Source organism: Dama dama, chromosome 11 (assembly GCF_033118175.1).
Source record: "Dama dama isolate Ldn47 chromosome 11, ASM3311817v1, whole genome shotgun sequence".
NCBI lineage: Eukaryota > Metazoa > Chordata > Mammalia > Artiodactyla > Cervidae > Dama > Dama dama.
In genome coordinates this window covers 8,672,891-8,697,996 of record NC_083691.1, presented here as the reverse complement: position 1 = coordinate 8,697,996, position 25,106 = coordinate 8,672,891, and the positions used below count along the sequence as shown (strand labels likewise).

General features: G+C 46.3%; 1 protein-coding gene across 2 annotated transcripts in view; it reads left to right on the top strand.

Annotated features, from left to right (window-relative positions):
• Positions 1–25,106, top strand: part of GARNL3 (GTPase activating Rap/RanGAP domain like 3) — a 159,664-nt gene that overhangs the window by 123,222 nt on the left and 11,336 nt on the right. For both annotated transcript variants that reach the window (XM_061154616.1, XM_061154617.1), the window contains 11 exons: positions 97–142; positions 1,135–1,241; positions 2,232–2,347; positions 4,471–4,575; positions 5,729–5,803; positions 8,028–8,139; positions 14,174–14,272; positions 14,628–14,744; positions 15,305–15,480; positions 16,459–16,617; positions 22,479–22,545. In XM_061154616.1, the coding sequence (XP_061010599.1) occupies positions 97–142; positions 1,135–1,241; positions 2,232–2,347; positions 4,471–4,575; positions 5,729–5,803; positions 8,028–8,139; positions 14,174–14,272; positions 14,628–14,744; positions 15,305–15,480; positions 16,459–16,617; positions 22,479–22,545 (1,179 nt within the window). The remainder of the gene's footprint in view (positions 1–96; positions 143–1,134; positions 1,242–2,231; positions 2,348–4,470; positions 4,576–5,728; positions 5,804–8,027; positions 8,140–14,173; positions 14,273–14,627; positions 14,745–15,304; positions 15,481–16,458; positions 16,618–22,478; positions 22,546–25,106) is intronic.

Sequence of the window (25,106 nt, the reverse complement as noted above, 5' to 3'; positions counted from 1 at the left end):
CAGGTCCAAGATGATCCTGTACCTGGGGTTTACCAAACACAAGCTTTTGACTGTGTGCATCGGGTCCTTAATTGATTTCCTTAACCATCACCACAGATATTTTTGCCTTAGTGAGGTATGATCAGCAAAAGGACAATTACAGGTTGGTAACAACATTATCTTGACGGCTTGTTCTAATTCTCATGTCTACATGTTAATTTGGCATTCATTTTATGAGACTCTTGATTTATTACCTATTTCTTGATTGACTTGAAAGACTGTGTCTTCAGGAAAAGCTTGTTTCATATAGTGTTTTGTTTTGATTTGGGATTTTTTATTTGGCTGCACTGGGTCTTAGTTGCAGCACTCAGAATCTTTAGTTGCAGCATGTGGGATCTAGCGCCCTCACCAGGGATTGAACCTGGGACCCCTGCACTGGGAGCGTGGAGTCTTAGCCACTGGATCACCAGGGCAGTCCCCTGTTTCATACCGTGTTGCTCTGTGCAGAAGACCCGAGGGTCAGGGCTAGCTTGGAATGTGATTGTGCTCCACAGAGAGCACAAATGTGATATGTTTGATCTTGCCCAGAGCACCCTCCTTCCTAAGCTATATCCTTGCCTGTTTATCCTTTTGTTCTCAAAAATTAATCTGTTAAAAGGTATCATGATGTGGAAAGAGGATGAACTATGAGGCAAATAGACCTGGGTTGGAATCCCAGCTCTGTTGCTTACTAACTTTGAAGCTCTAGGAGAAAAGTGTTTATCTTCTTGGAGCCTCAAGCCTTGTCTGTGGAAGGAAGGTAATGGCTTTACTTTGGCAGGATGCTGAGAATCCGCTGATGCTATGTCTTAAACTACCAAGTATGCTGCCTGTTGTGCAGTGGGTACAAGTGGTGGTCTTTGCTGTCATTACTGCGGTGGGTGACTTTGCCCACCGCTTGGTGGGTTGGACCATGAAGGATCCAGGAAGACCTGATCTTTGCCCTAAAGCAGATAGGATTGCTGCATGGTGGCCGAAGTTCTGGAAGCACAGAGAATGCCTTCCTCCTGTGGAAGTATTCCTAACACATCACATATGCAACTGGAGAAATTTAAGATCCAGACGTTGATGATCTTTTAAGAAAAACCAACTAACTCTACAATGTTCTCTACACAGGCTGAAAATATTTTCAGAGGAAAGCGTACCACTCTTTGGCCCACCTTTGCCATCCCCACCAGTGTTTACAGACCACCAGGAATTCAGGGACTTTTTGCTAGTGAAATGTAAGTTTCTATTTTGAAATGTTTTTGTACCTTGTTCTACATCAAAATACATTCCTTCTAATTCTTGCAAGATGCTGTACAGAAGATATCATCATTTAAGCATTGATTGCATTCCATGTTCTGTTAATTTTTCGTGAGAAATGTATTTAGTTTTCTGATGGTGTTTTGGAGGTCTCTCCACCAAATAACTAATAGTTATTCAGTTCAATAGGCCTAGCTCTGTGCTCTTTTATATGTGTTGTATCACGTTCTTACAAGCCCATAAGGAAATATGGTTATATTCATTTTACATAATAGAAAGTTGAGGCCCAAGGATCTAAATAATTTGCTTAAGAATGCTCAGTCAGCAGCACAGCTGGGATTCAAACCCATAACTGTCTCGACCTCAAGCTCCTAGCTCTGCTGCACACTTCCTATTCTGTGCGCTAATGTGTAACTGGGCATTCCACTGTATTGACTCTCAGTGTCTGTAGTCCACTAAACCACCAGCTTTTTCTTCCAGAAGAAACTTTTATTGGGCTAAGAATTCCAGTACTCTGCTTGGGCAGTGGTGGTGTTATTTTTTCTAACAAAATGCAGCAAATATAGATTTAATCCCATCGAATAGCATCCTATGGTTTGGCCCATGTGTTGGATGGATGGGTGGATGGGTGGGTAGGTGGATTAATGGATGGATGGATTAGTGGGTGGGTGAGTAGGTGGGTGGAATGGTGGATGAGGGCAGGTTTGGGTGCCTGTTAGGTCTTCAGGTAATTAGTTATACCCTCTGCTCAGGAATCTTGTTATCCAACAGGAAAGGCAAGATAGATATACCTATGGACTATGAGTTTGTACAGAGAAATTTAGCGAGTTTTTAAGGATTCTTCCATGAAAGAAGGGTAATAAGAGCATTAGGAAATGGGTGGCATTTACTGTGAGAAGTTTCCTTGAGAAGGACATTCTTCAATAACCTAACATTTGTAATTCCCTTTGTAACTTGATTTATTTTAGTAATTAATGGTGAAAAAGCCACTTTGGAAACCCCAACATTCGCCCAGAAACGTCGACGAACTCTGGATATGTTGATTCGATCTTTATACCAGGATTTGATGCCAGATTTGCACAAGGTAACCCTGGGTCCGTGGTCTTCTTTCCTTCCCACGGGGTCTGAATTGAGAACACAAGTCCTCGTGATGGTCCTGGTTATGAGTGTAGCGTCTCCTGATCCTTGCTGTCAACGCTGGACTGTGGCCGCCAGGGGCTGGGGTTCTCTCGTGGATACCATGGGAAGAGGGGATGTTGAATGTACATGTGCAGGAGTGCGACTTTCCTAAACAAGCCTGAGGGGGTCGCCATGCAGGCTGGGGCACGAGTGCCAGTCCACAGCCCCCGGGGCAGTGGCGGGCTTTGGGGTGGCTGACCTGGGGTGTGCGTCTCAGCGTTACCTGTGCCATGGAACTGATGGACAGGCAAAGTAGAGTTTTGGGAGAGAGACTATGCTGTCTTAAGGTTTTCTGGAGATTTACTGTCGAGCACCACATTCAGGCACTGAAATATGCCTGTGCATTTACTGAAAATCCACATTGCACCAGACACTTCCTAGGCTGAAGGTGTATCCACACTGATGAGACCCAGCTCCTCCCTTGAGGAGCCCAGCACCTTGAGGGCCCCACACACTTTGGAGGCCTCCAGACTCAGTATAAGATCGCCATGTGTCAGGGTGGCTAACAAGTGTTAATGCAGAATGAAATCTTCATTGTTTAGAAGCATTTCTCGCATTTAACAAAGAACACAGAACAAGTAGGGACACTCCCCTAGAATCAGTGTGGCCACAAACTCCAGCAACAGGAGTTGCTACTGAATGTGAACATAAATGTAGTTTCTGGTCTCACCCCGGGGAGATGAACAACATCAGAACAAACTGGTGCTCATGTGGTCCTTTCCCTTCAAACCAGTGACCATCGCCATCTTATAGGTGCCCTTGATTTCCAGCTGGTCTCTACACCCAGCTACTTACAGGGCTTGGGCCAGACCAAACCCAAGGCCCTAAATAGCCAGCCATAATTGGCAATCTGCCCATTTCTTTATTTCCTTAAAGTCAAGGAAGGATGAAGAGAGAGTTATTGTTGTTCAGTTTCTAAGTCATGTCCCACTCCCTGCAACCCCATAGACTGCAGCATGCCATGCTATTCTGTCCTTCATTATCTCCCCAAGTTTGCTCAAACTCATGTCCATTGAGTCAGTGATGCCATCCAACCATCTCATCCTCTGTTAGCCGCTTCTCCTCCTGCCCTCAATCTTTCCAAGCATCAGGGTCTTATTCAGTGAATTGGTTTTTCAAATCAGGTGGCCAAAGTATTGGAGCTTAGCATCAGTCCTTCCAATGAAGAAAGGGTACCAAGAAGAGTATGTGATGTCTTTGCAGATCTCAGCTGAAGCATCACTGCCTTAACGGCCTTCCCCAGCCCCCAGCTGAAGCCAAGTGCCCCTGTTAAATGCCTCCAGATGCTTTATGTATCTCCCCTTCATAGAAATTATCCATGTGCCAGTCATGTAGTCAGTTACTTTATCTTCCCCATAGACTCTGCTCCATGAGGACAGAGATTGTGTCCACCACATTGCCCAGATCCCACAGAGCATAGGTGCCCAGCCACTACATGCTAACTGCAAGCATGCACCCAGTTCTCTGACTGCTGTCTGGAAGAAAACTGACATTTACTGAGTGTGCTCAAGCACCTCCCATGCATTTCCTCCCTTAGTCCTTGTAACATACCTCAGAGACAGGTGTTAGCCACACAAAGACACTGAGACTCAGAAATTAAGTTCCTTGCCCAAAATTACCCAGAAGGCCAAGAGCTGACAAGTCCAGGGGGCCCTGTTTACATGGCATTGAGTGTGTCATGTTCCGGGGCTCCTTCTCTGAAAACGGCATCCTTGGAGCTATGCAGCTTAGTGGCCGATCACTCTGGGAAGTGGTTAGTGAGTAGAGCGACTGGTGTGTGCTTGCTTTCTGAGCCCTGCTCTCAGCCCTTCCGCAGGGCTAGCTCTCCCCTCGTTGGCTCCTTAATCCCTCGCGCCTCACACAGACCTGGGCGGACACGTGAGCGGTGCTCCATAGATACTTATTGAGTGAATGAATAGAGGCGGCAGAAGTAGGACTGTTTGGACAAATAGGTTTGTGGATTAAGAGAAGGCAAAGATGAGATTTGATAACCATCTTTAGAATTCATAACTTGTCTTTCTTTTTCAGAACATGCTTAATAGACGATCTTTCAGTGATGTCTTACCGGAGTCGCCCAAGTCAGCGAGGAAGAAAGAGGAGGCCCGCCAGGCAGAGTTCGTTAGAATAGGACAGGTGGGTTTTCTTCTGACACCTGTTGTGTAAGACACGGAGTTGTGAGTCCATCCAAACCAGATGGCCCTTCTGCAAAGAATGTTATGTTTGCACACTTCTGGAGGAGCTCTGTCACTTCTCCTAGGATCATTGCGGAACCATGAGGAGGATTTTTTTTTGAATTTTATTGAAGTATAATTGATTTTCAATGTGTTAATTTTTGCTGTACAGCAAAATGATTCAGTTATACATATTTATATTCTTCTTCATATTCTTTTCCATTGTGGTTCATCACAGGATATTGAATATAGTTCCCTGTGCTGTACAGTAGGACCTTGTTGTTTATATGAGGAGGGGTGATGCTGGCTGGGAGCAAGAGGCCACAGGGCTCAGTCCCTGCTCCCTCTTGTCAAGGGAGCACATACCATTTGCTTGACTCCTGGGGATTTTCTGAAGAGTAGAGAGCCAATTTAGGGAAAGCACCTTGAACTGGCCCCTGGCAGGAGTCAGCACAGTGGGGTCTGTCCTTGCAGGAGACCCTGATTTCCCCCCTACTGCTTGGAAGCAGTCGTCACAGAGAGGTGGCTACCGGGCATCACCTTATGCCAGGTTTTAGAGGAATCCATTTCCTCTCTGCCTGGCTCCTCCATGACATTAGTGTTTCTCAGTTCTTGAGGTGACACAGCCTTCTGCCTTGGTCCCATGTCACAAGAAGGAGGAGAAGAGCTATCTGCTGCAGACAAGATTCTGACCTGAAAGTGGAAGCTAATCAGCAAGGCAATCACGAAAGCTTAGCAGCAAAGATAACCTTTTCCCAAAGGAGGAGCCCTGTCACCGGGGCCTCCAACTTTGGTCTGTGTTCAAAGATAGTACCCCGACTCTACTTTCAGAAAATCTGATTCATCAAGTTTGAGGAAGGACCTGCGGATTTTTTTCAGTACTGGTGGTTTGGAAATAACTGTACTGATATATTGATCAGTTGAAATGACAGAATGCATTTGAAGTCATTAGATCCAGCTGACTCCTTTCCTTGTCTTCAGTGATAGGGCAGCGTGGGTACCTGAAACAAGCCTGAAATTACTCCTGTTTCATTTTTAAAAGTGTTTTTCAAGTCATAACTTGATTCTTCTGCTTTTACTGCCTGATAAACTAAAAGAGATCTCTGTTCTGTAAGGCACTAAAGCTGAAATCCATCGTGAGAGGGGACGCTCCATCAAGCTTGGTGGCATCGGGGATCTGTAAAAAAGAGGTGAGTTGATGCTTTCATGTTCAACTTTGAATGTCCTATGTCTTCAGGGAAGTTATTGAGATTCTTAGAAAGAGCTCTGTGGGACAGGAGGAAGAAGAGCTTGTCTGTGGCGGAGTCTGCAGACGAAGCCCCAGGTAAGGTTGGGCAGCATTTAATGAGCACCTCCTGGCTTCCATGGTGTGCCTGCACCTTTGCTTCAAGGGGCAGAGCTGCTGGGCCGGGCCTGAACAGGCAGACTGAGCCCCGCAGTGTGCCTCACGCCTTGTGTGTGTACACACCACTCGGACATCCTGACCAAATGAGGCTCTCACCAACAGCTCTGCAGCCGGGCCGTGATCCTGTGTTTGCAACAAGCTCTCAGGTGGCGCCTGTGCTGCTGACCACGGACACACTCAACAGCAAGGCTCTCGGGCAGTATTTCTGAAGCTTCAGTGTGGGCTAGAGTCACCCCCCAGAACCTCTGATTCCGTAGGTCTGAGTGGGCCCTGAGAATGTGCATTTCTCTCGAGTTGATGCTGATGCAGTTGGTCAGAGGACCACAGCTGAGCAATCACTGCCTCCTCTACCACTCATTCATGGCATGTGTATCTGCTCATTTCTACTTCCCATGGAAAAAGAACTAGGTGGTCATCAAGCACAGAAGAGAAAACATAAAAACAAATCACAGTATGAACTTACTGTTTGCATTATTTGTATTGTAAAGTCATGCCCTACATACTTCGTTATATCTATGTTCAGAATATGTAAAAGATAATTAAATGGAACAACTACACAGACAATGTATCACTGGAGAAGTGGCCATTGTAAAAGCAAAAGAATCATGAATATATCTACTTTCACCCTAAAGGTATAGATGATCTATATCTGAACTGTAGAACCTACACAGTTCAAAGTCTGGTTTCAAGAAAATGATGCGCTCAAAATACAACCAGTGCTGAAAAACCACAGCCAATTTAAGACAAGACCAATGGTAAAGTATCTTTTCCAAAGGTTGCCAAAATTCCCACTGCTTATTCATTTGAATAGTAGAATTTGTAGTGTTGTCAAGGACTTCATAGATCGCACAGTCCAATAAGATTTAGTAACTTTCTTAAAAAGTTCTTAGGGAAATGCCATTCCAAGTAATGACCTGCACTTGGGCAGCCCTCTTTCAGTTTATAAAATATCTTCACGTCCTTTGTGTGATCTTTTCACAACAGCCCGAGCCTCATCTCAGCAATGAGGTCACTCATTTTGAGGCTGGTAGGTTTCATAAAGGGATAGCATGATTTTCCAAGACAGGAATAATTCACACAGTGTTTACCCTCATCCCAAACAGCACCCTGGCAGGTGACCTCAGAGCCATCACTCCTACTTTGAGTGTGCCAGCATGTGCTCACTTAGAACTTACAAACACACCCATGTACACACGTTACATGTGCACACAGGCTCTTGTACAGCGTCAGGTAAAAGTGAAGATGTAGGGCGTCAACTCATCCCTGAGAATCTCTATAGGCTTCCTTGTCCTTTGAGGCCAAGCCACATGCTCTGGAGGGAAGTTAATGGTTCCAGGCATCAGCCACAGCTCCCAAGGGAGCAGTAAGGCAGTGCCGACTATTCCTGCTCGATCAACATGGAATGAAACCAAGGATTTGGGCTCCATGACATGAACGTGTCACATGGGGGAACATGAGTAGGTTTCATCGGAGCCCTTGACATATTCCTACGAACAGACATTATTTTTTTTCTTGAAGATTTCATAGCCATAAATGGGTCAATAAGCCTTTTCATGTTAAGATGATAGCAGCTTCTTGCATTGTGTGTGGTTTAATAATTTTGCCAAATCAGCAGCACAGGAATCTGACTTTTTTTTAGAGAGTTGGGTGGGACTTCCTTTCATAAAGAACTATTGTGAAACCTCCAAAAAAAAAAAAAAAATGGGCACCAATTGGTCCAACTTCTAAAAGAAACATTTGCTTAGAAAACATTACTGATGCTTCCCTAGCCCTTGAGGGCATCATTATAATGCAGGTCTTGGTGCCAGAAACACCTGACTGAGCCTTTTCCTGTTGCATGCTTTTCTGGAAGGAGACTTTTTTCCTTAAGAAAGGTGACTGAGTCAGAGCCCGTCTGGCTCCGGGCCGGGGTGTCCGTGCTGCTGCTCTGGGTGGTGTGTGTGCCTTTCCCCCACGGGCCAGCCTGCTCCTCTGTGCTCTCAACCTTCCTGTCTTGTGTTGCCCCGCAGCCTTGGGAGCCACAGTGTTTCTGCAGTAACTTCCCTCATGAGGCCGTGTGTGCGGACCCCTGGGGCCAGGCCTTGCTGGTTTCCACTGATGCCGGCGTCTTGCTAGTGGATGGTTAGTGAGTAGCTGCTCCTTTAGCTGTCTCTCTGTGTGACTTGTCTTACTTCTAAGATGGGTGACCACTGGTCAGCTCCCTTTGGATACATGTGTCCTCAGCAGTGAGCTTAACAGAGTTTCATCCCCTTACAAAACTACCCTGTTGGTTTAAACACGCAAGCGAGAGGGGGAAGTATCCATGACAATTTCATCCCTTCCCCAAATCTCTGATTAATCTGTGATGCAAGAGACACGAGTTCGATCCCTGGGTCAGGAAGATCCTCTGGAGAAGGAAATGGCAATCCACTCCAGTATTCTTGCCTGAGAAATCCCATGGACAGAGGAGCCTGGCAGGCTACAGTCCATGGGGTTGCAAGTGTCAGATATGACTGAGCGACTGAGCACTGAGTACATCAAACGACCTGCAAGGAGAATCTCCTTTGCAGGAATACTTGTCGTGATTCCAATGTTTGACTTTAAATCAACATGGCCACATGGTTCTTTAGAACCTCTGTCTCAGGGATATACTCTCTCTCAAACCACCTTTTTTTTAAGGCTTCTAATTCAGAATGTACTCAGTATCTAAAACAAACAATAAGGATCTTAGATAACCTGTTTGATGGATAGAGAAAGAAAAAGATTTTGACAAGAAGACAGATCTCAACTCAATATTAAGTCAAACTTCTCATAGCCAGGTGGGTCAGCCTGCCCCAGGGAGGCAGACAACTCCCTGTCACCACAGATCAGTCGCCAGTGGGACATGACCTTGGCGAGGATGCCCTAGAGGGAATTCAATTTTGGGTGGGGATTTAATTTAGATTCAAGGAATGTGCAGGAGGTCTCTTGGATTCTTCCAGACTCCTAATGAGTGATAAAGGATCTAAAGGATAGTAGCAAGTAACCAAATAAAAGAATTTATTTAAAAATAAAACAAAAATAGACCTTGGAGGCTTAGTCTAATCTCTTAGTTTTACAGATAAAGAAAAGGAGTCCTAAAGAAATTAGGACTTCTCTGGTGGCTCAGATAGTAAAGCGTCTACCTATAATGCGGGAGACCCAGGTTCAATCCCTGGGTTGGGAACATCTTTTGGAGAAGGAAATGGCAACCCACTCCAGTACTCTTGCCTGGAAAATCCCATGGACAAAGGAGCGTGGTAGGCTATAGTCCATGGAGTCTCAAAGAGTCGGACACGACTGAGCGACTTCACTTTCACTTTTCTTTCAAAGAAATTATGTGACTTGCCCAAGTCCACACAGTTAATTAGTGGCATTTCTGGGACCAGAACCCAGAGGTGATTCCTCGTCCGGTGCTCTCTCCACTTAACCAACTACATTTTACTAAAGTTTATTAAAGTTGATTAAACTCTACCAATGTTACCATTTTTAGCGTGATGCAGATTTCCAAAACCATCAGTTCAGTTCAGTTCAGTCGCTCAGTCGTGTCCGACTCTTTGCGACCCCATGAATCGCAGCACACCTAGCCTCCCTGTCCATCACCAACTCCCGGAATTTACTCAAACTCATGCCTATCGAGTCGGTGATGCCATCCAGCCATCTCATCCTCTGTCGTCCCCTTCTCCTCCTGCCCCCAATCCCTCCCAGCATCAGGGTCTTTTCCAATGAGTCAACTCTTCGCATGAGGTGGCCAAAGTATTGGAGTTTCAGCTTCAGCATCAGTCCTTCCAATGAACACCCAGGACTGATGTCCTTTAGGATGGACTGGTTGGATCTCCTTGCAGTCCAAGGGACTCTCAAGACTCTTCTCCAACACCACAGTTCAAAAGCATCAATTTTTCGGCGCACAGCTTTCTTCACAGTCCAACTCTCACATCCATACATGACCACTGGGAAAACCATAGCCTTGACCAGACGGACCCTTGTTGGCAAAGTAATGTCTCTGTTTTTTAATATGCTATCTAGGTTGGTCATAACTTTCCTTCCAAGGAGTAAGCGTCTTTTAATTTCATGGCTGCAGTCAAGTCCTGGACAAATAATTATGAAAAATTTTATGATGAAAAGAATGTCAAATTCTACCTGTTTGCCTTTTTGGGAAAGAGAAAGTAATTTCATGATTATTTGTAAGACCTGTCTGAAAACAGAAAAAAATTCTCTTTGAGTTGCTTTTTTGTAAAAGTAAAATCCAAACCAAGATTACCCAAGTCCCTTTATGAAATTTGCATCTTTATGGATACAAAATGTAATGGAAGTGTCACATATAAGGATTATTGTGATTGCCAGGAAATCCTCTTCTTTCAAACTTGAGGGACATTGTCTATGCAGGTGGTAGCCATATATATCCACCACCAGCTCGCATGTATTACTCAGATTATTACTTTCATGTCCTGATTATGCAGTAATGCTTCCCTGTTTGCTTATGCTGAGAAGAGAATAACCCTTAAGGCTTTCTTTGTATTCTTTGTTGTGCTTTTAAGCCATAATTATCTTGTTATTTCTTTGTTTGCCTCTGTCTTGTCTACACTTAATTCTATTACGAATTGTTTCCATTAGTGAATCTTCCCATTTTGTTTCAGGGCAAGTTACACTCTATCCCATTAGCCTCTGCTTAATTTCATTAGACTCATCCCCTTGAGAGTCTGCTCCTTTCAAGGTCACTATTAAAAATTCTTTGCATTCTAACTGTAGCAAAACCTGCTCTGAAGGGAGACCAAATACTGAATAAATATGCTATCACCATTTGTTTTGTTTTGGTAATAGAAAAGCCAGATCATCTAAAAGATGGTTTCTTCATAGAGAGGTTACAAGAAGGAATCCATAGTTTTGAAACAGTCATTGAACCCACATTACTTTCTCATATCCTTGCCTGCTCTTCCTTCCTGTGCCATATATAAACCTATCTAGCCACAGGAGTACGTGAACACTGTATATTGTCACCCTGCTTATTTAACTTACATGCAGAATACATCATGAGAAATGCCAGTCTGGATGAAGCACAAGCTGGACTCAAGATTGCTGAGAGAAATACCAATAACTTTAGATACGCAGATGACACCACCCTTATGGTAGAAAGCGAAGAGGAGCTAAAGAGCCTCTTGATGAAAGTGAAAGAGGAGAGTGAAAAAGCTGGCTTAAAACTCAACATTCAGAAAACTAAGATCCTGACATCCAGTCCCATCACTTCATGGCAAATAGATGGGGAAACAATGGAAACAGTGAGAGACTTTATTTTCCTGGGCTCCAAAAATCATTGCAGATGGTGACTGCAGCCATAAAATTAAAAGATGCTTGCTCCTTAGAAGAAAAGCTATGACCAACCTAGATAGCATATTAAAATGCAGAGACATTACTTTGCTGACAAAGGTCTGTATAGTCAAAGCCATGGTGTTTCCAATAGTCAGGTATGGATGTGAGAGTTGGACTATAAAAAAAGCTGAGCACTGAAGAATTGATGCTTTTGAACTATGGTGTTAGAGACGACTCTTGAGAGTCCCTTGGACAGCCAGGAGATCCAACCAGTCCATCCTAAAGGAGATCAGTCCTGAACATTCACTGGAAGGACTGATGCTGAAGCCGAAACTTCAATACTTTGGCCACCTGATGCAAAGAACTGACTCATTAGAAAAGACCCTGATGCTGGGAAAGATTGAAGGCAGGAGGAGAAGGGGACGACAGCGGGTGAGATGATTGGATGGCATCGCTGACGCAATGGACATGAGTTTGAGCAAGCTCCAGGAGATGGTGAAGGACAGGGAAGCCTGGTGTGCTGCAGTCCATGGGGTCGCAAAGAGTCAGACATGACTGAGCTACTGAACAACAACAAAGCCACCTGAGAAAGATTTGGTAGAGAGTAAGTGCTAATTTACTCTGTACAGAGTTGGGCAGCCACATGGTATCCCTCTGTTTTAACTGTGAAATGACGTGCTTCTGTCACATTAATTCTTCACATCAGGGTTGTTCCCTTGCTCACCGCATCAGTCCATGGGATGTAGTGCTGTTTTTAGGTTACAACACCAGCTTAGAGCTCAGACTTTGTCCTTGCATGGCCTTCAGTTCCACAAGTTCAGGACATGTGCTTTGACAATTTTCTAGCACCTCTGAGCCTCAGATTTCTCATTTGTTAAATGGGAATATTAGAAATTCCTACCTAATAGGGTCATTGTGGGACATTTACATTAAATGACACCTACAACACTTAGCATTAAGGCCTGATATGTAGGAAGCCCTGGGCTTCCTACATGCCTGGCCTTAATGAAGTAATCATAGTTATTTAGTCAAATGCAGAGATGGACACTGAAATGATCATCTCATGGTTTGAAAAAAGGAACAGAAGCACAGAAGCACAAAGAGCCTCAGAATGAATCCGCTTGGGAAAGCCTGAGGTATTGGAGGAAGGAGAGTGTTTGATGAGCTGCCCCCATCATGAAGGACAACTAGAGACAAGTCATCTGTTTCATAAGAGCTTAGCAGGCTCTGTGCTCTGACAAATCCAGTGCTCTCACTGGGCTGCAGGAGCGGGAGACTCCTCCCCAGGGTCGGGGTGAGGGGTTGGGATTCTTACTAATCCTAAAGATGAAAGTTCTGCCCCCTCCTGGGCACCATCCAGTGAGGGATAAACTCCCAGACAGACAGGTTTCTGGAAGAGCCAAGATCCTTAGGGCCTCCTGCACCTAAATTATAATTAAGGAAACACCCAAACCCACAGCAGAACACTTGAAGACCTAAGTATCTTCAAAGTGCAGGTAAAGAATCACCTAGACACTTCTGCCTGAAATGTCTATACGTCCTGGGACATCTTTGCCTTGCCCTGATTCTGTCAAGCTCAGAACAGACCCTTTGCTTAAAGTGAAAGTGTTAGTCACTCAGTCGTGTCTGACTCTTTGTGCCGCTATGGACTGTTTCTCACCAGGCTTCTCTGACCATGGGATTCTCCAGGCAAGAATGCTGGAGTGGATTGCCATTCCCTTCTTCAGGGGATCTTCCTGACCCAGGGATTGAACCCAGGTCTCCCGCATTGCAGGCTGATTATTTACCACCTGAGCCACCAGGGAAGCTCTTTGCATATGGAACTGCCTAAATTCTTTAAGTCCTCTTTGTCCAAGGGACTCCCAAGAGCAAAGTTCAGTTCAGTCATTCAGTTATGTCTGACTCTGCAACCCCACGGACTACAGCACGCCAGACTTCCCTGTCCATCACCAACTTCCGGAGCTTGCTCATACGCATGTCCATCAAGTCGGTGATGCCATCCAAAGCAGCAAAGTAATTGCTAGCAATTTAAGATCCCAATAAGTAAGCTTAAAAACAAACCCAGGACTTCCCTGGTGGTCCAGGGAAGTGGTTAGGAACCTGCTTTCCAATGCAGAGGACATGGGTTTGAGGGAACTAAGATCCCATATGCTGTGGGGCAACTAAGCCTGTGTGCCACAACTAAGACCCAATACAGCCAAATTAATATTTTTTAAAAATCCTACACGTACTTGCTGTGTCTTTAAATCATCCGTTTCCCTGAGATCTTCCCAGATGTTTTCCCTGAAATTAGTTTTTTCATGTTATTTGGGAAATGTAATCAATATTTCTCTTATTTTTGTCTGAAAAGAAGATTTCATATTCCTATATGGAGAAATACTGAAAAATGATAGGTAACCTACTATTGATGCAGACATAGGCCATGTTGGAATAGGGTGTTTGTTAAATACAAAAAGAAATTCTAATTTTACTTTCTTGAGAAGTATGCAAAATAACCTAAGATGTGACGTGGTTTCAAATATGACACCAGAAAAATCAGAAAATATTTAAGAGAAATGACTAAGTGTATTAGCACTTTTTAAAACTTGGTATTCAGTTCTTTGGAATAATCCCAGCCAAAACTGGGATGAAAGTTGTGAATGCCTTTGGCAAAGAAATGCCAGTCCTTCTCCCTGAGCTGAGAGGGCACTAGTGCTTGAACTTTCTGTGTCACCCTTAGGAAAGATCTAGAAGCTTGACCTCCTTCCTTGCCTAGGGAGAAACAGAGTCTAAAACTACCCACAGGTACATTTCATAGGTTCTAGAGAGTATGGGCTGAGTACAGCGTTGGGTAACCAGGCTTCTTTTCCAGATGACCTCCCATCAGTGCCCGTGTTTGACAAGACTCTGCCCGTGAAGCAGATGCATGTGCTGGAGGCCCTGGACCTTCTGATCCTCAGAGCAGACAAAGGTGCTACTCCTCCCCGGGGGATGCTCTCTGGGAGGAAGGGGAGTGTGTAGCCTATGGCCAACACGAGGGTCTCGGGGCTCTGGCTGCATCACCGGTGCCAGCTGTTTCTTCTGGTGCCCAGGGCTCAGGTCCTTGGTGGCCTGTTTGTTCTCGGAGGCAGGGATGATGAGGGAGAGAAGGGGTGGGCGTCCTTGATCACATCGTTAGGTGAAAGCAATGCAGGGCATCTCCCCAGTTCTGGAACACCTCAAATCCTGATTTCTTGAGTAGTAAGCTTCTACACAGTCTGCGCCTTCAGTTCTTCCAGGTCGTCTTACTTTCCCATCCATCTCCTCCATCTGCTTCATCCCACCAGGGAAAGATGCCCGCCTCTTTGTCTTCAGACTGAGCGCTGTGCAGAGGGGCATCGAGGGCAAGCAGGCCGTGAAGGGCAAGTGTGACTGTAGAGAAAACAAGCTCGAGAAGACAAAAGGTGACACAGTTCTTCATATTTTGGTGGTTTCATCCAATTAATCATTTTCTCAGGCTGCCCAGATTTTACTGAAGAAAAAAAAAAGAGTAGGAATTTGATTTGATTTGTTTGTTTTTTCACTTGGAAGCATCACAAAGGTAGTGTCACTTGTTCCCTAAGAGAAACTTGAGTTATAGAGAAATATGTTGAGGGCTCAAGGAAGTTTTAGGTCTTATTTGACAAGTTTGGGAGGTGAGTTAAGCTCTGTGAACAAACTTATGAAAAGAAACTTTTAGAATTTTGTTCCTGGAACTCTGCTCACCTTTCAGTTTAATGCATGTCATGTAGTGGATGTGAATCTAAGTCCACAAACTCTAGAATAGAGGAAATATGACTTCTTTAATTTTCCTGTAACTCAACCTAATTTTTCCTTCAAGTCCCCACTTTGCCTTATGGCAAAAACATCCTTAGTCATTTCATTGCCTTATGTTTAATTTCCAGGGTTCTTAAATATCACCATATTGTCAAAGCTGAGGGCTCCCATCACTTGTGTGTTCAGCATCATTTCTTTCTCTTCCTAGGCTGCCACTTGTATGCCATCAACACTCACCATAGCAGAGAGCTGAGGATTGTTGTTGCCATTCGGAATAAACTGCTTCTGATCACAAGGAAACACAACAAGCCAAGTGGGGTGACTGGCATGTCACTGTCATCTCCCCTGTCAGAGTCACCTGTTGAAGAATTCCAGTACATCAGGGTAGGTTTTTTCTTCAAATCGTTTCCCTCCTGGCCAATGTGCCCCGAGGCAGACTCCCTCCTTCCACCCAGGGTCTGTCATCCACTGGGGTTGCCCTGTAGTTCAGTAACCGACTGGGGAAGCCCTCACCTGTGGCCCTGGTTTCCCTGGGAGACTAAGGCAAACAGTTTTTCTGACGCCATCCAGCTCATTCACATAGTTAACATCTAAAGATGCTGCTCTAGGGGGGATCATTTTGAAATATATAGAAACTTGGAATCATGCTGGGCACCAGAAATTAACACAGTCGTAAAGTCAATTATACTTCAGAAACAAACCCATGGAAAAAGAGACCAGATTCATGGTTGCCAGAGGCAGGGAGTAGGGGGAGGGTGAAATGGAAGAAGGTGGTCAGAAGGTAAAAATTTCCCATCGTGAGATAAATAAGTACCAGGGGTATAATATACAACATGATAAATATAATCAACACTGCTGAATGATATATACAAAAGTTAAGAGAGTAAATTCTAAAAGTGCTTATCACAAGGGAAAAAAATTTCTTTTTCTTTTATTTTGTATCTGTATGAGATGCTGAATAGTCACTAAATTTATTGTGGTGATCATTTCGTGATGTATGTATTAGGTTGGCCAAAATGTTTATTATTATTATTAAATTTCAAGACAAGGACCGGACAGTCTAAGGGCTAACACAGACCACACTGTTAAATCACTTTTGTAAAATTGTTTCCTGGCCTCTCCCCTTTACAGTGAACAGAGGTCTGAGCCTTGAGGACAGATTACAGAATGGAGCAGTCTAACCCATCCCTGCCCCTCTTTTCCCCCCGCCCCTGTCTGACCCCCAGGCACAGGACTCTGCAGGAGCGGAGGGCCTGGGGGGTGGCGGCGTGGGGAAGTGGGGGGCCTTTCCGGATGGGGGAAGGCAGTGGGGTGGCTGCTCTGTCCTCACCCCTTTCTCTTCCATCCTCGTCCACCACACAGGAGATCTGTCTGTCCGACTCTCCCGCGGTGATGACCTTGGTAGATGGGCCAATGGAGGAGAGCGACAACCTCATCTGTGTGGCTTACCGGCACCAGTTTGACGTGGTGAATGAGAGCACAGGGGAGGCCTTCAGGCTGCACCATGTGGAGGCCAGCAGGGTGAGTCGACAGACGTGGGAGCGAGCGGGAACCAAAAAGACTGGAGCTGCGTCTTCTAACTTTGCGAGACCATGATGAGGGTTTCTTTAAAACTGTGTGCTCTTTCTCATATCTGTATCCTGTGATACATATTTAGGCTGTGCCATGTGAAGCTTTCGTCTTCGTAGGTCAAATGGGTTCAATATCATATAACTGCCCATTGGCATCTTTAGCTTTTCCACACCTCCTCCTGCCATTCCATCCTTCCCTACAGAAGAGGAATGAAGTGTCAAAAATTCAATGTAAATAACTGAGTAATGAGAACATTTGTTTGGTAATTCATGCCAGAAGGGCTTCTGGAGAGGCAGGTTACCCTCAGAGGCCCTGCAGACCCACAGCACGGGGCTGGAAGGTGGGAGAGGCACAGCCCGAGTCTCTGTCTCCTTAGAGGCACATTAGGAAAGGAAGATGGGATGAAACACCATTGGGAGAGAGAGGAAAAGCAGATCAGCACAGGGGGTCTACACCTCCTGGCCTGAGCCGCACAGAGGGCAGCCATGTGGTGGATCTGGACAAAATCTGACAAGCAAATCACAGAGTTCCTCAGCCCACTTATTGCTGGGAACCAGGGCAAGGCCTGGTGACATTTGAGCCCCTGGAGGTTTGCATGGTGCGGGGCCAGCACTCCAGCTCAGGTATGAGAACAGGGCAGAACAAGGATGTCGCCCAGGGAGAGTGTCATTCCTGATGAGAGCTTCCCCCAGTCCTGTTCAGATGTGTCAGAGAGTGAGGGATTTAATTACGTTTTACAAGAACTAAAAAAATACCATTTAAATTTGGACCAGCCCTACAGAAATATTCACTAAAGTTGCTAATTACTGTATTAAGAAAACACCTGAGAGCAAAATTTTAAGAAATAGAAAAATCAGAAAAAGAAACATCTGGATGTGATTAGGAGGCCTGCTTACCTTCAGCTGTTGTCAACCACAGCTCAGTCTGCCCTTCCGTGTGTGTATGCTGGCAGCACCCAGACTCATCTGCCGTTGAAGTCATCGAACTTCAAAGCTACCGATGCCGTGTGTCCCACCCCCCAGCAATTTCACCAGCCTTGGGTGTGACATGAGCTTTAGAATTTTTAGATGGTCTCCAGGTGATGTGGGCAAATTTGGGAACCACTAGTACACACTGCTTCTCAACTGTGGCTCTAATTGCCCAGAAAGCTTTAAACAGATCAGTGCTCTGACATACCCAGATCAGTTAAACCAGAAGTCCTAGGTGTATGGGATGGGAATCAGTAGACTCTAAGTCTCCCCCAGGTGACATTACTATAGACCCAAAAGAAGGAAGCTCTCCTGACACTCTTCCTAACAAAGCCAGGACGGTCCCCTCCATCCCAGCAACTGGGAACCTGTCATCTCTTCCCGCCACTGACTTCTTGAGGACTCAGGGCCCAATCTGGCCTTTAAAAGTTCTTGCCCCTTCTTGCTTTTCAAAACTCTGGACAGGGACTTCCCTGGCAGCCCAGTGGCTAAGATTCCACCCTTCCAATGAAGGGGATCCTGGGTTCGATCCCTGGTCAGGGAACTAGAGCCCACAGGCCGCAACTCAGAGTTCGTGTACTGCAATTAAAGATCCCGTGTGCCACCAAAAAAGATTGAAGATCTTGAGTGCCAAAACCAAGACCCGTTGCAGCCAAATGAATAAATAAATTCTTTTTAACTAAAAAATACAATCTGTACAACCAACCATAGGAGTCAGAAAGAGCATGGCTTAAAAGATCTTTGTTGAATCAAAATCCTTCCCTGGCAACTAGTTTCCTAAGACTGAACCCGCTTTTCCTGGAAATTATTGTTATTTACTTATATCTAATACCTTGATAATTCATGAGTGTGTCTGTGGATTTTTTTCTGTTAAGATTCATAATGATCCAGGGAAAAAAGTGTTAAAAGCAGTTTTCTATGATGACTTCTGTGCTTTGTTTTGCTGGAAAGTATGAGAAACCTCCAAAATTTTCTGTCTTTTCTTCCACATGCTTTGTAAAACAAAGATGCAAACTTTTCTCTAAGAAAAAACACTTAGAAACATCTTTGTGTTGTTAAGTGCTACCCCAGGGATCTGAGTGGGTCAGTGTGTATATTCCCACTGAGTTCATCCTCAGTGGCTATGTTTGCTGAGCAGACAGAGGTGCTGAAACAGTGGCTCTTCTTTGGGTGGAATTTACTGTTCGATTGGAAAGATAAGCCTTAGAGAAATGAGCAAACTAATGAGCCGGTAGAAGTGGCCTGCAGAAACAGGGTTACTTCTCACCAAGACGTTCCTGCAGGACAAGCCCTGAGCTCAGTGGAGCAGGAGAGAGGCCGACCCTCCTGGACTCGCCGGCGATTAGTGCCTCAAGTGGCCCTCAACACCTACCTCCTCCGTGTGCTACCATGCAGGCCAGACTGGCCTGGTTTCCTGCCCCCGCCCCTCCTCTCGTCTCAGCCAAGACCCCTCAATTCCCGTTGCAGGCTTCAAATCCACCTCAGGGTCCAAGACAATCCTAGCTTGAGAGAGGAGCTGTTTAGGAAGCACCAGAGCAGCCTTCTGAAAGTCAACACCAAGTTTGTTCTACCAACAGGCCAACTCCGACGTACTGCCCCGGATCCAACAGCCAGCTCTGGCCTCCTTCCCTAACAGAGGCCTCCTCCGGAGGGAGGTAACAGGATCCGGGTCTCTGGCTTATTCACTGGGCCCAGGTCCCCGTCATGACGGTCTGCCCAGACCCCAGCTGGTCTCCATTGAGAGCTCACCTTGGAATCATGGGGAAAGGTTGGACATTGACCTCACAATGCCAGCCTCTTTCACTTGTTACAAGTCTGTGTTTCAATTTTTCACCACCACCATATATTACTTTTATTATTTTAAAATGCAATAAGATAAACTATTTTTAATCAAGTAAAAAATAAAAGGCGAATGTCTTTATCCTACCCTGACCTGCTATATATCAAGATGTCCACGAGCAAGAACCCAGAATATGTATCTTTTAAAAGCTCTCCCAGTGAATTCTCAGGTCCTCCCCTGGTCAAGAATGTCTCCTGCAGGAATATCTCCTGCAGGAATGTCTCCTCGGAGGGCCCTCGCCTGGGAACTAACATCTATACCAACATTTGTATCAACATCTGTACATATAATATGCATGCGTGAACTGGGCCTCACCACACTCAGTGTTAATGAAGGTCTGATGAAATGCGATTGAAGGCCTGAGGAGGGAGTGATTAAGTCCACCCTGTGGTCATTGACCCCAAATTTCAGCCCTGTGGCCCTGACAGGCAAGTGCTATTCTCTTCCCCGTTTCTGCAGAAAAGGAGGCTGAGGCTCAGAAAGGAGAAGTCACTTATTTACCCCAAACCACACAGCCAGTAAGTAGCAGAGGCAGGACTTGAGCCCAGACTGCCTGCCTCCCAGGACTGCACCCTCAAACCCAGCATGTGGCAGCCACAGCCCTGTCACAGCCCGAAGAGGAGAGCAGGTCCAGGTTACACAGCCGGTGGTGCTCGGCTGCTCCCTCAGGAAGTGTAGAGCAGACACGGCAGCACCCACGAGGGCTGGAAGCCACTGGCTGACATCAGTGTCATCTAACTGACAAGTCTGGGGACACCGAGGAGCAAGTGATTCAAGTCAGAGTGCTGGGAACAGGAGGGTTCCCTCCAGGGGCCCGAGGGCTGTTCCCTCCCGTGGTACGCCCCAGTGGTGCGGGTTCCAGAGCCAAGTCATGCCAGCAGCTGACATTCATGGAGCATTTACCGGGCCCTGTGTGACCTCCTGGAATCCTCAGCCCCCGTAGAGGCAGATGTTCCAGCCTCTCCCATTTTACAGATGAAGACCCTGAGGGTCCGTGAGGTTAAACCCCTGACCACGTGCCCACTGCTCTTGGGTGGCAGGGCTGGCATTTCATGTACATGGTTGTGCCTCTAGGTAGCATGCCCTCTGCTCCTGGTACTCAATAGGTCCTGATCCAGGGCCTGAGGGGGTCACGTGAGTGGAGCAAGGCCTCTGCTTCGTGGAGCCGAGAGCCCAGCACGGAGAAGAGCGCCAGCAAGCAAGCGAACCTGAGACGGCAGCGCACGCCCTGCGGATGGTTAGAACGAGGCTGTCACACACAGCCACAGAGGAAGTATTTGGCATTTGACTCCCAGGTCCTTCTGACCCCAGAATCAACACCCTTGACCTCTAGGACTCACTGTCTCCCACCCCTACAGAGCCCCCACAACTCATGGTTATGGTATGGGCTCCATTATACCTTATTTTATGTACTTGTAAGCTTTTCTGACATTTTGTTGAGGGGTGAGACCCTGTCCTTTCATTCTGCATGTTTAATGGCGGCTCGTACAATGCCAGACCGTTCAGAGGAGAAGGCTGCATTTGGGTGAGAGCAGTGAGGGCCAGCTGGGCAGGGGGCCTGGGGTGGGAAGGGGGTGGCCCGGAGGCTGGAAGGGGCTGGAGAGAGCTGAGCCAGAGGGAGACAAGGGCCAAGCCCGGATGTGGGGCCAAGCCTGGGCTGCAGCAGGGGTGAGATGAGGAAGAGGATGCTCTGGACTTGGGTGAGAAAGGGAACCCTCCGAGACCTTGGGAGTAGCTCTGCTAAAAGAAAGGAGGAGGCTTGGGAGGAAACTGGTCATGTGAGACCTCCATGGAGAGCTAATTATGTGTCAAGGCAACAATGTTTGCCTTGTTTCATGGAATTTTCATGACAATCCAGCAGCGTCAGGATTACTGTTGTACCAGTTTACAGATGGAGACCTGGGGCAAGAGGTGAAGCCATTTACCACAAACTACAGAGGCAGCAAGTGGTACTGGCATCTGGGGGCTGTCTGACTTGCTCCTGTCTGCTCCCCCATCCAGCCCCTTGAGTTCTTCTCAATCTACTGCATTTGAGAGAGCAAAAGACTTAGGAACCTGGGCTGGAGCTCAGAATGTGTGCCTGAGGTTGTAGATTTAGAGATTTCGAGCAGAGTAAAATCTGAAGCTATCAAGCTGGGGCTTTTTCTAAATGAGAGAAGAGCCAAGAAATGGAAGAAGAATCTGAAGTGGGAGAGAAGCCAGAGGGAGGAACTGTCTCCCATCAGAGGTTGTGGAGATGTGGATGGAGAGATGAGCCATGGTCAGAGGCCTTCAGTCTGGGGAGAAGGAAACCTTCTTGGAGCTCAGGAGAGGGCAGCGCCCCCTGGTGGTACAGAGGCCAGACTACAGGGCTGAGAAGACAAGTGAGGCAGCGAAAGAAGAGATTTTTAGAGGCTCCGAGTTTTGATTGAAACTTGAGAACCATCTTCTCAAAAGCAGAAACCAAGGCTCACCAAAGCCACAGAGGTGGGGCTTCCAACACCCTCTGCATCGTGTCAAGCTGCCTCCCAGGAAGTGAAAGAAGTAAAAGAGGGAGAATAGAAGTGCGGACATAGCGATCTGGAGATTCAGAGACTGAGTTTGAGGCAGGAGGCAGTGTGGCTGAACTGCGAGGGTGTTGAGGTTGGAAAAGAACCATGGACCTGGTGCAGATTCTGGCTGGGGCAACTCCTCACTGAGGGACTAGAGTGACTCCACCTCTCTAAGCCTCGCTTTCCTCATCTGTAAAATGGGAGCAATGCCATCTACTTTCCAGGGTCGAGGTGGAAGTGAAAGGAATAACCCACGAGAAAAGTTTTGTGGACTGGAGCCCGCTGTATAAATGAGAGGCCTGCCAATAGAGAGAGCTCTCCACCTATAGACCTTCTCAAAGGGTTTGAGAAGATGATGAGAAAGTCCACACCATGGACTGCAGTCGTGCCTGAGTTTACAGAAACTTGAGAAAGTCTTCTCCTAGTGTCAGTGTCCAGCCTGCCGACTACCATTGCCCATTCTCATTGCAGGTTAATTTCGTTGCAGCTATTGATGTGTACGAAGACGGGGAAGCCGGTCTGCTCCTGTGTTACAACTGTAAGTAAGGGATGTGTTTTGATCGCCACTTGCTAAAATGCACTGTTTTTTTTTTTCTTTCTGGACAATGTATAGGGACTTAGCTTTAGATTTATCCGGTGCATTGTTCCTAGATCCTTAACTGCTCTCCAGGGAGCAGCTAAAAATTGCCTTCCCACCTGGATCTCCCAATACCCAGACCTCTCTGTGAGATGGTACAGCAGTCGCCTTGGGGTGTCTCTGGGACATGGAAGTGATGGCAGGGGCTTCCATCTAGGGAACCCCTACTATGTGCCACACACTGGGCTCCATCAGCCCCAGTCACTGTTCCACTGACTGCTCAGTTTCTGTTCAGTTCAATTCAGTCGCTCAGTCATGTCCGACTCTTTTCGACCCCATGGACTGCAGCATGCCAGGCTTCCCTGTCCATCACCAACTCCCAGAGCTTACTCAAACTCATGTCCATCCAGTCAGTGATGTCATCCAACCATTCTCATCCTCTGTCGTCCCCTTCTCCTCCCACCTTCAATGTTTCCCAGCATCAGGGTCTTTTCAGATGAGTCAGTTCTTCGCATCAGGTAGCCAAAGGATTGGAGTTTCAGCTTCAGCATCAGTCCTTCCAATGAATATTCAGGACTGATTTCCTTCAGGACTGACTGGTTTGATCTCCTTGCTGTCCAAGGGATTCTCAAGAGTCTTCTCCAGCACCACAGTTCAAAAGCATAAATTCTTCAGCACTTAGCTTTCTTTATAGTCCAGCTCTCACATCCATACATGACTACTGGAAAAACCATAGCTTTGACTAGATGGACCTTTGTTGGTAAAGTAATGTCTCTGCTTTTTAATATGCTATCTAGGTTGGTCATAGCTTTTCTTCCAAGGAGCAAACGTCTTAATTTCATGGCTGCAGTCACCATCTGCAGTGATTTTGGAGCCAAAAAAAACCAGTTTCTGTTACTGTCTGTCCTCTGGAGATAAGGCATCTGAGCGGTGAACGAACTTTCTCAAGATTGTGCAGCTACAAACGGCAGAGCCCAGGTTCTCGTGACATTTGGGGCCCTCTTGACTCCAGTGTCCCGACAGTTACTCTTCCCCTTTTTGCTATTTCTCAGATGTTAATGAAATCAGCCTCAGCCTGGCATGCCTGGCCTCAGCTGGATTAGTTTGGGTCAGGTGGCAGATGGGTTTCAGGCAGACCAAAGATATCAAATAGGATTTAAGGATTTGCAGCTTTTCAAAAGCTAATGTGATACCACAATAAAAAAGGATCTTCTTAAAGCTAAAGTTAGTGAGATATTTTCTTGGACTCAGGCTATGCAGTCTAACGAAATAAAACATTTTTTTCGGCCTAGAATTGTATCAGTTTTGAGTGGTGATGCTGGTTATAGCACATGGGGCAGATACATTGATTAATTAATCTTTGATTAGTAAGAATGGTAATTTTCCATAGAGAAATTTATTAGGTAAACGTCCTCTTTCAAAATTCGAGATTTATGAGGAATCAGCAAAGAATTTCACCAATAAATCGCTCTTTTAGGATATTTCATCTACAGGTCTGTCAAAACTCTCCTTAAAACAGCAGGTCTTTCTGGCCCATCTGATGAGAAGGGCCACACATAGGGTGACAGCAACAGGCCATGCGCTCCAGCGTGGACCCTCGCTGCCCAGCTGCCAGCGCTCGGAGGGCCTTGCTGTCACCCTCTGCCCCAGGTCTCCAGGGACAAGCAGAGTAGGAGGGCACCTGTGTGTGGTCACTTCTGTAGGATGTTCATCTCTTTAAAGTGTGGTCTTTTTACTTTATTGAAAAACCTATTTGAAAAACTTATGGCTTTAAAAATTGATATAGATATTAATACTTCTTTCTTCCAACTGCTCAGCTGGGGGTGATTGTAGGTGGTAAAGAAAAACAGAAAGAGAGCAGGTTTTAGACTGTGAACGTGAGTCCCAAAATGAGAGAGGGGCATGGAAACAACGTGAACAGCGAGCTCTCTACACAAAATTAGAAGCCGAGTCAGCAGGCAGTGCTGAGGTTGGGGATGGGATTTGAGGGGTTGGTCCCACACTGGGCCTCTGGCTCCTGGAGCCCCTTAAAAGTTCCACCTCCTTGGGCTTTGATTACCTCCTGGCTGCAGGCCCTGGTTTCATCTCAGGTTGTGATCAGCATGTATCTGTTCTCACAGACCCACTGGCCATCAGAAGATGATCTCTGACCTCACATGAGTCAGGCCTTGGCAATCCCAGGGGTTCTGCAGACCTGACTCAGTCTCCCCAGACCTCGCCACTTCCTCCCGTTGCTTTGGGTCAGGCATCTGGCTTTCAGTTTCCATCTCCCTCTTTCTCCTGGCAGGTTGGCAGGTACCTGGGGATGCAGGGAATGAGCTGGTTTCCCCCAGTGACCAGCTGACTTCTGTAACTCGTCCCCCACACAGCGCACACCCATCTGCGTATCTCAGTCCCCGTTCTTGTCCTGGTCACTGACACCTGCACAGGAAAGGCCCTTTGCAACCAGGAGCTGTGGAAGGAGATTGTTCTCCCCGAGTTTGAGGCTGATTTTTATAAGTCTGCTTCTTTCTAAAATATAA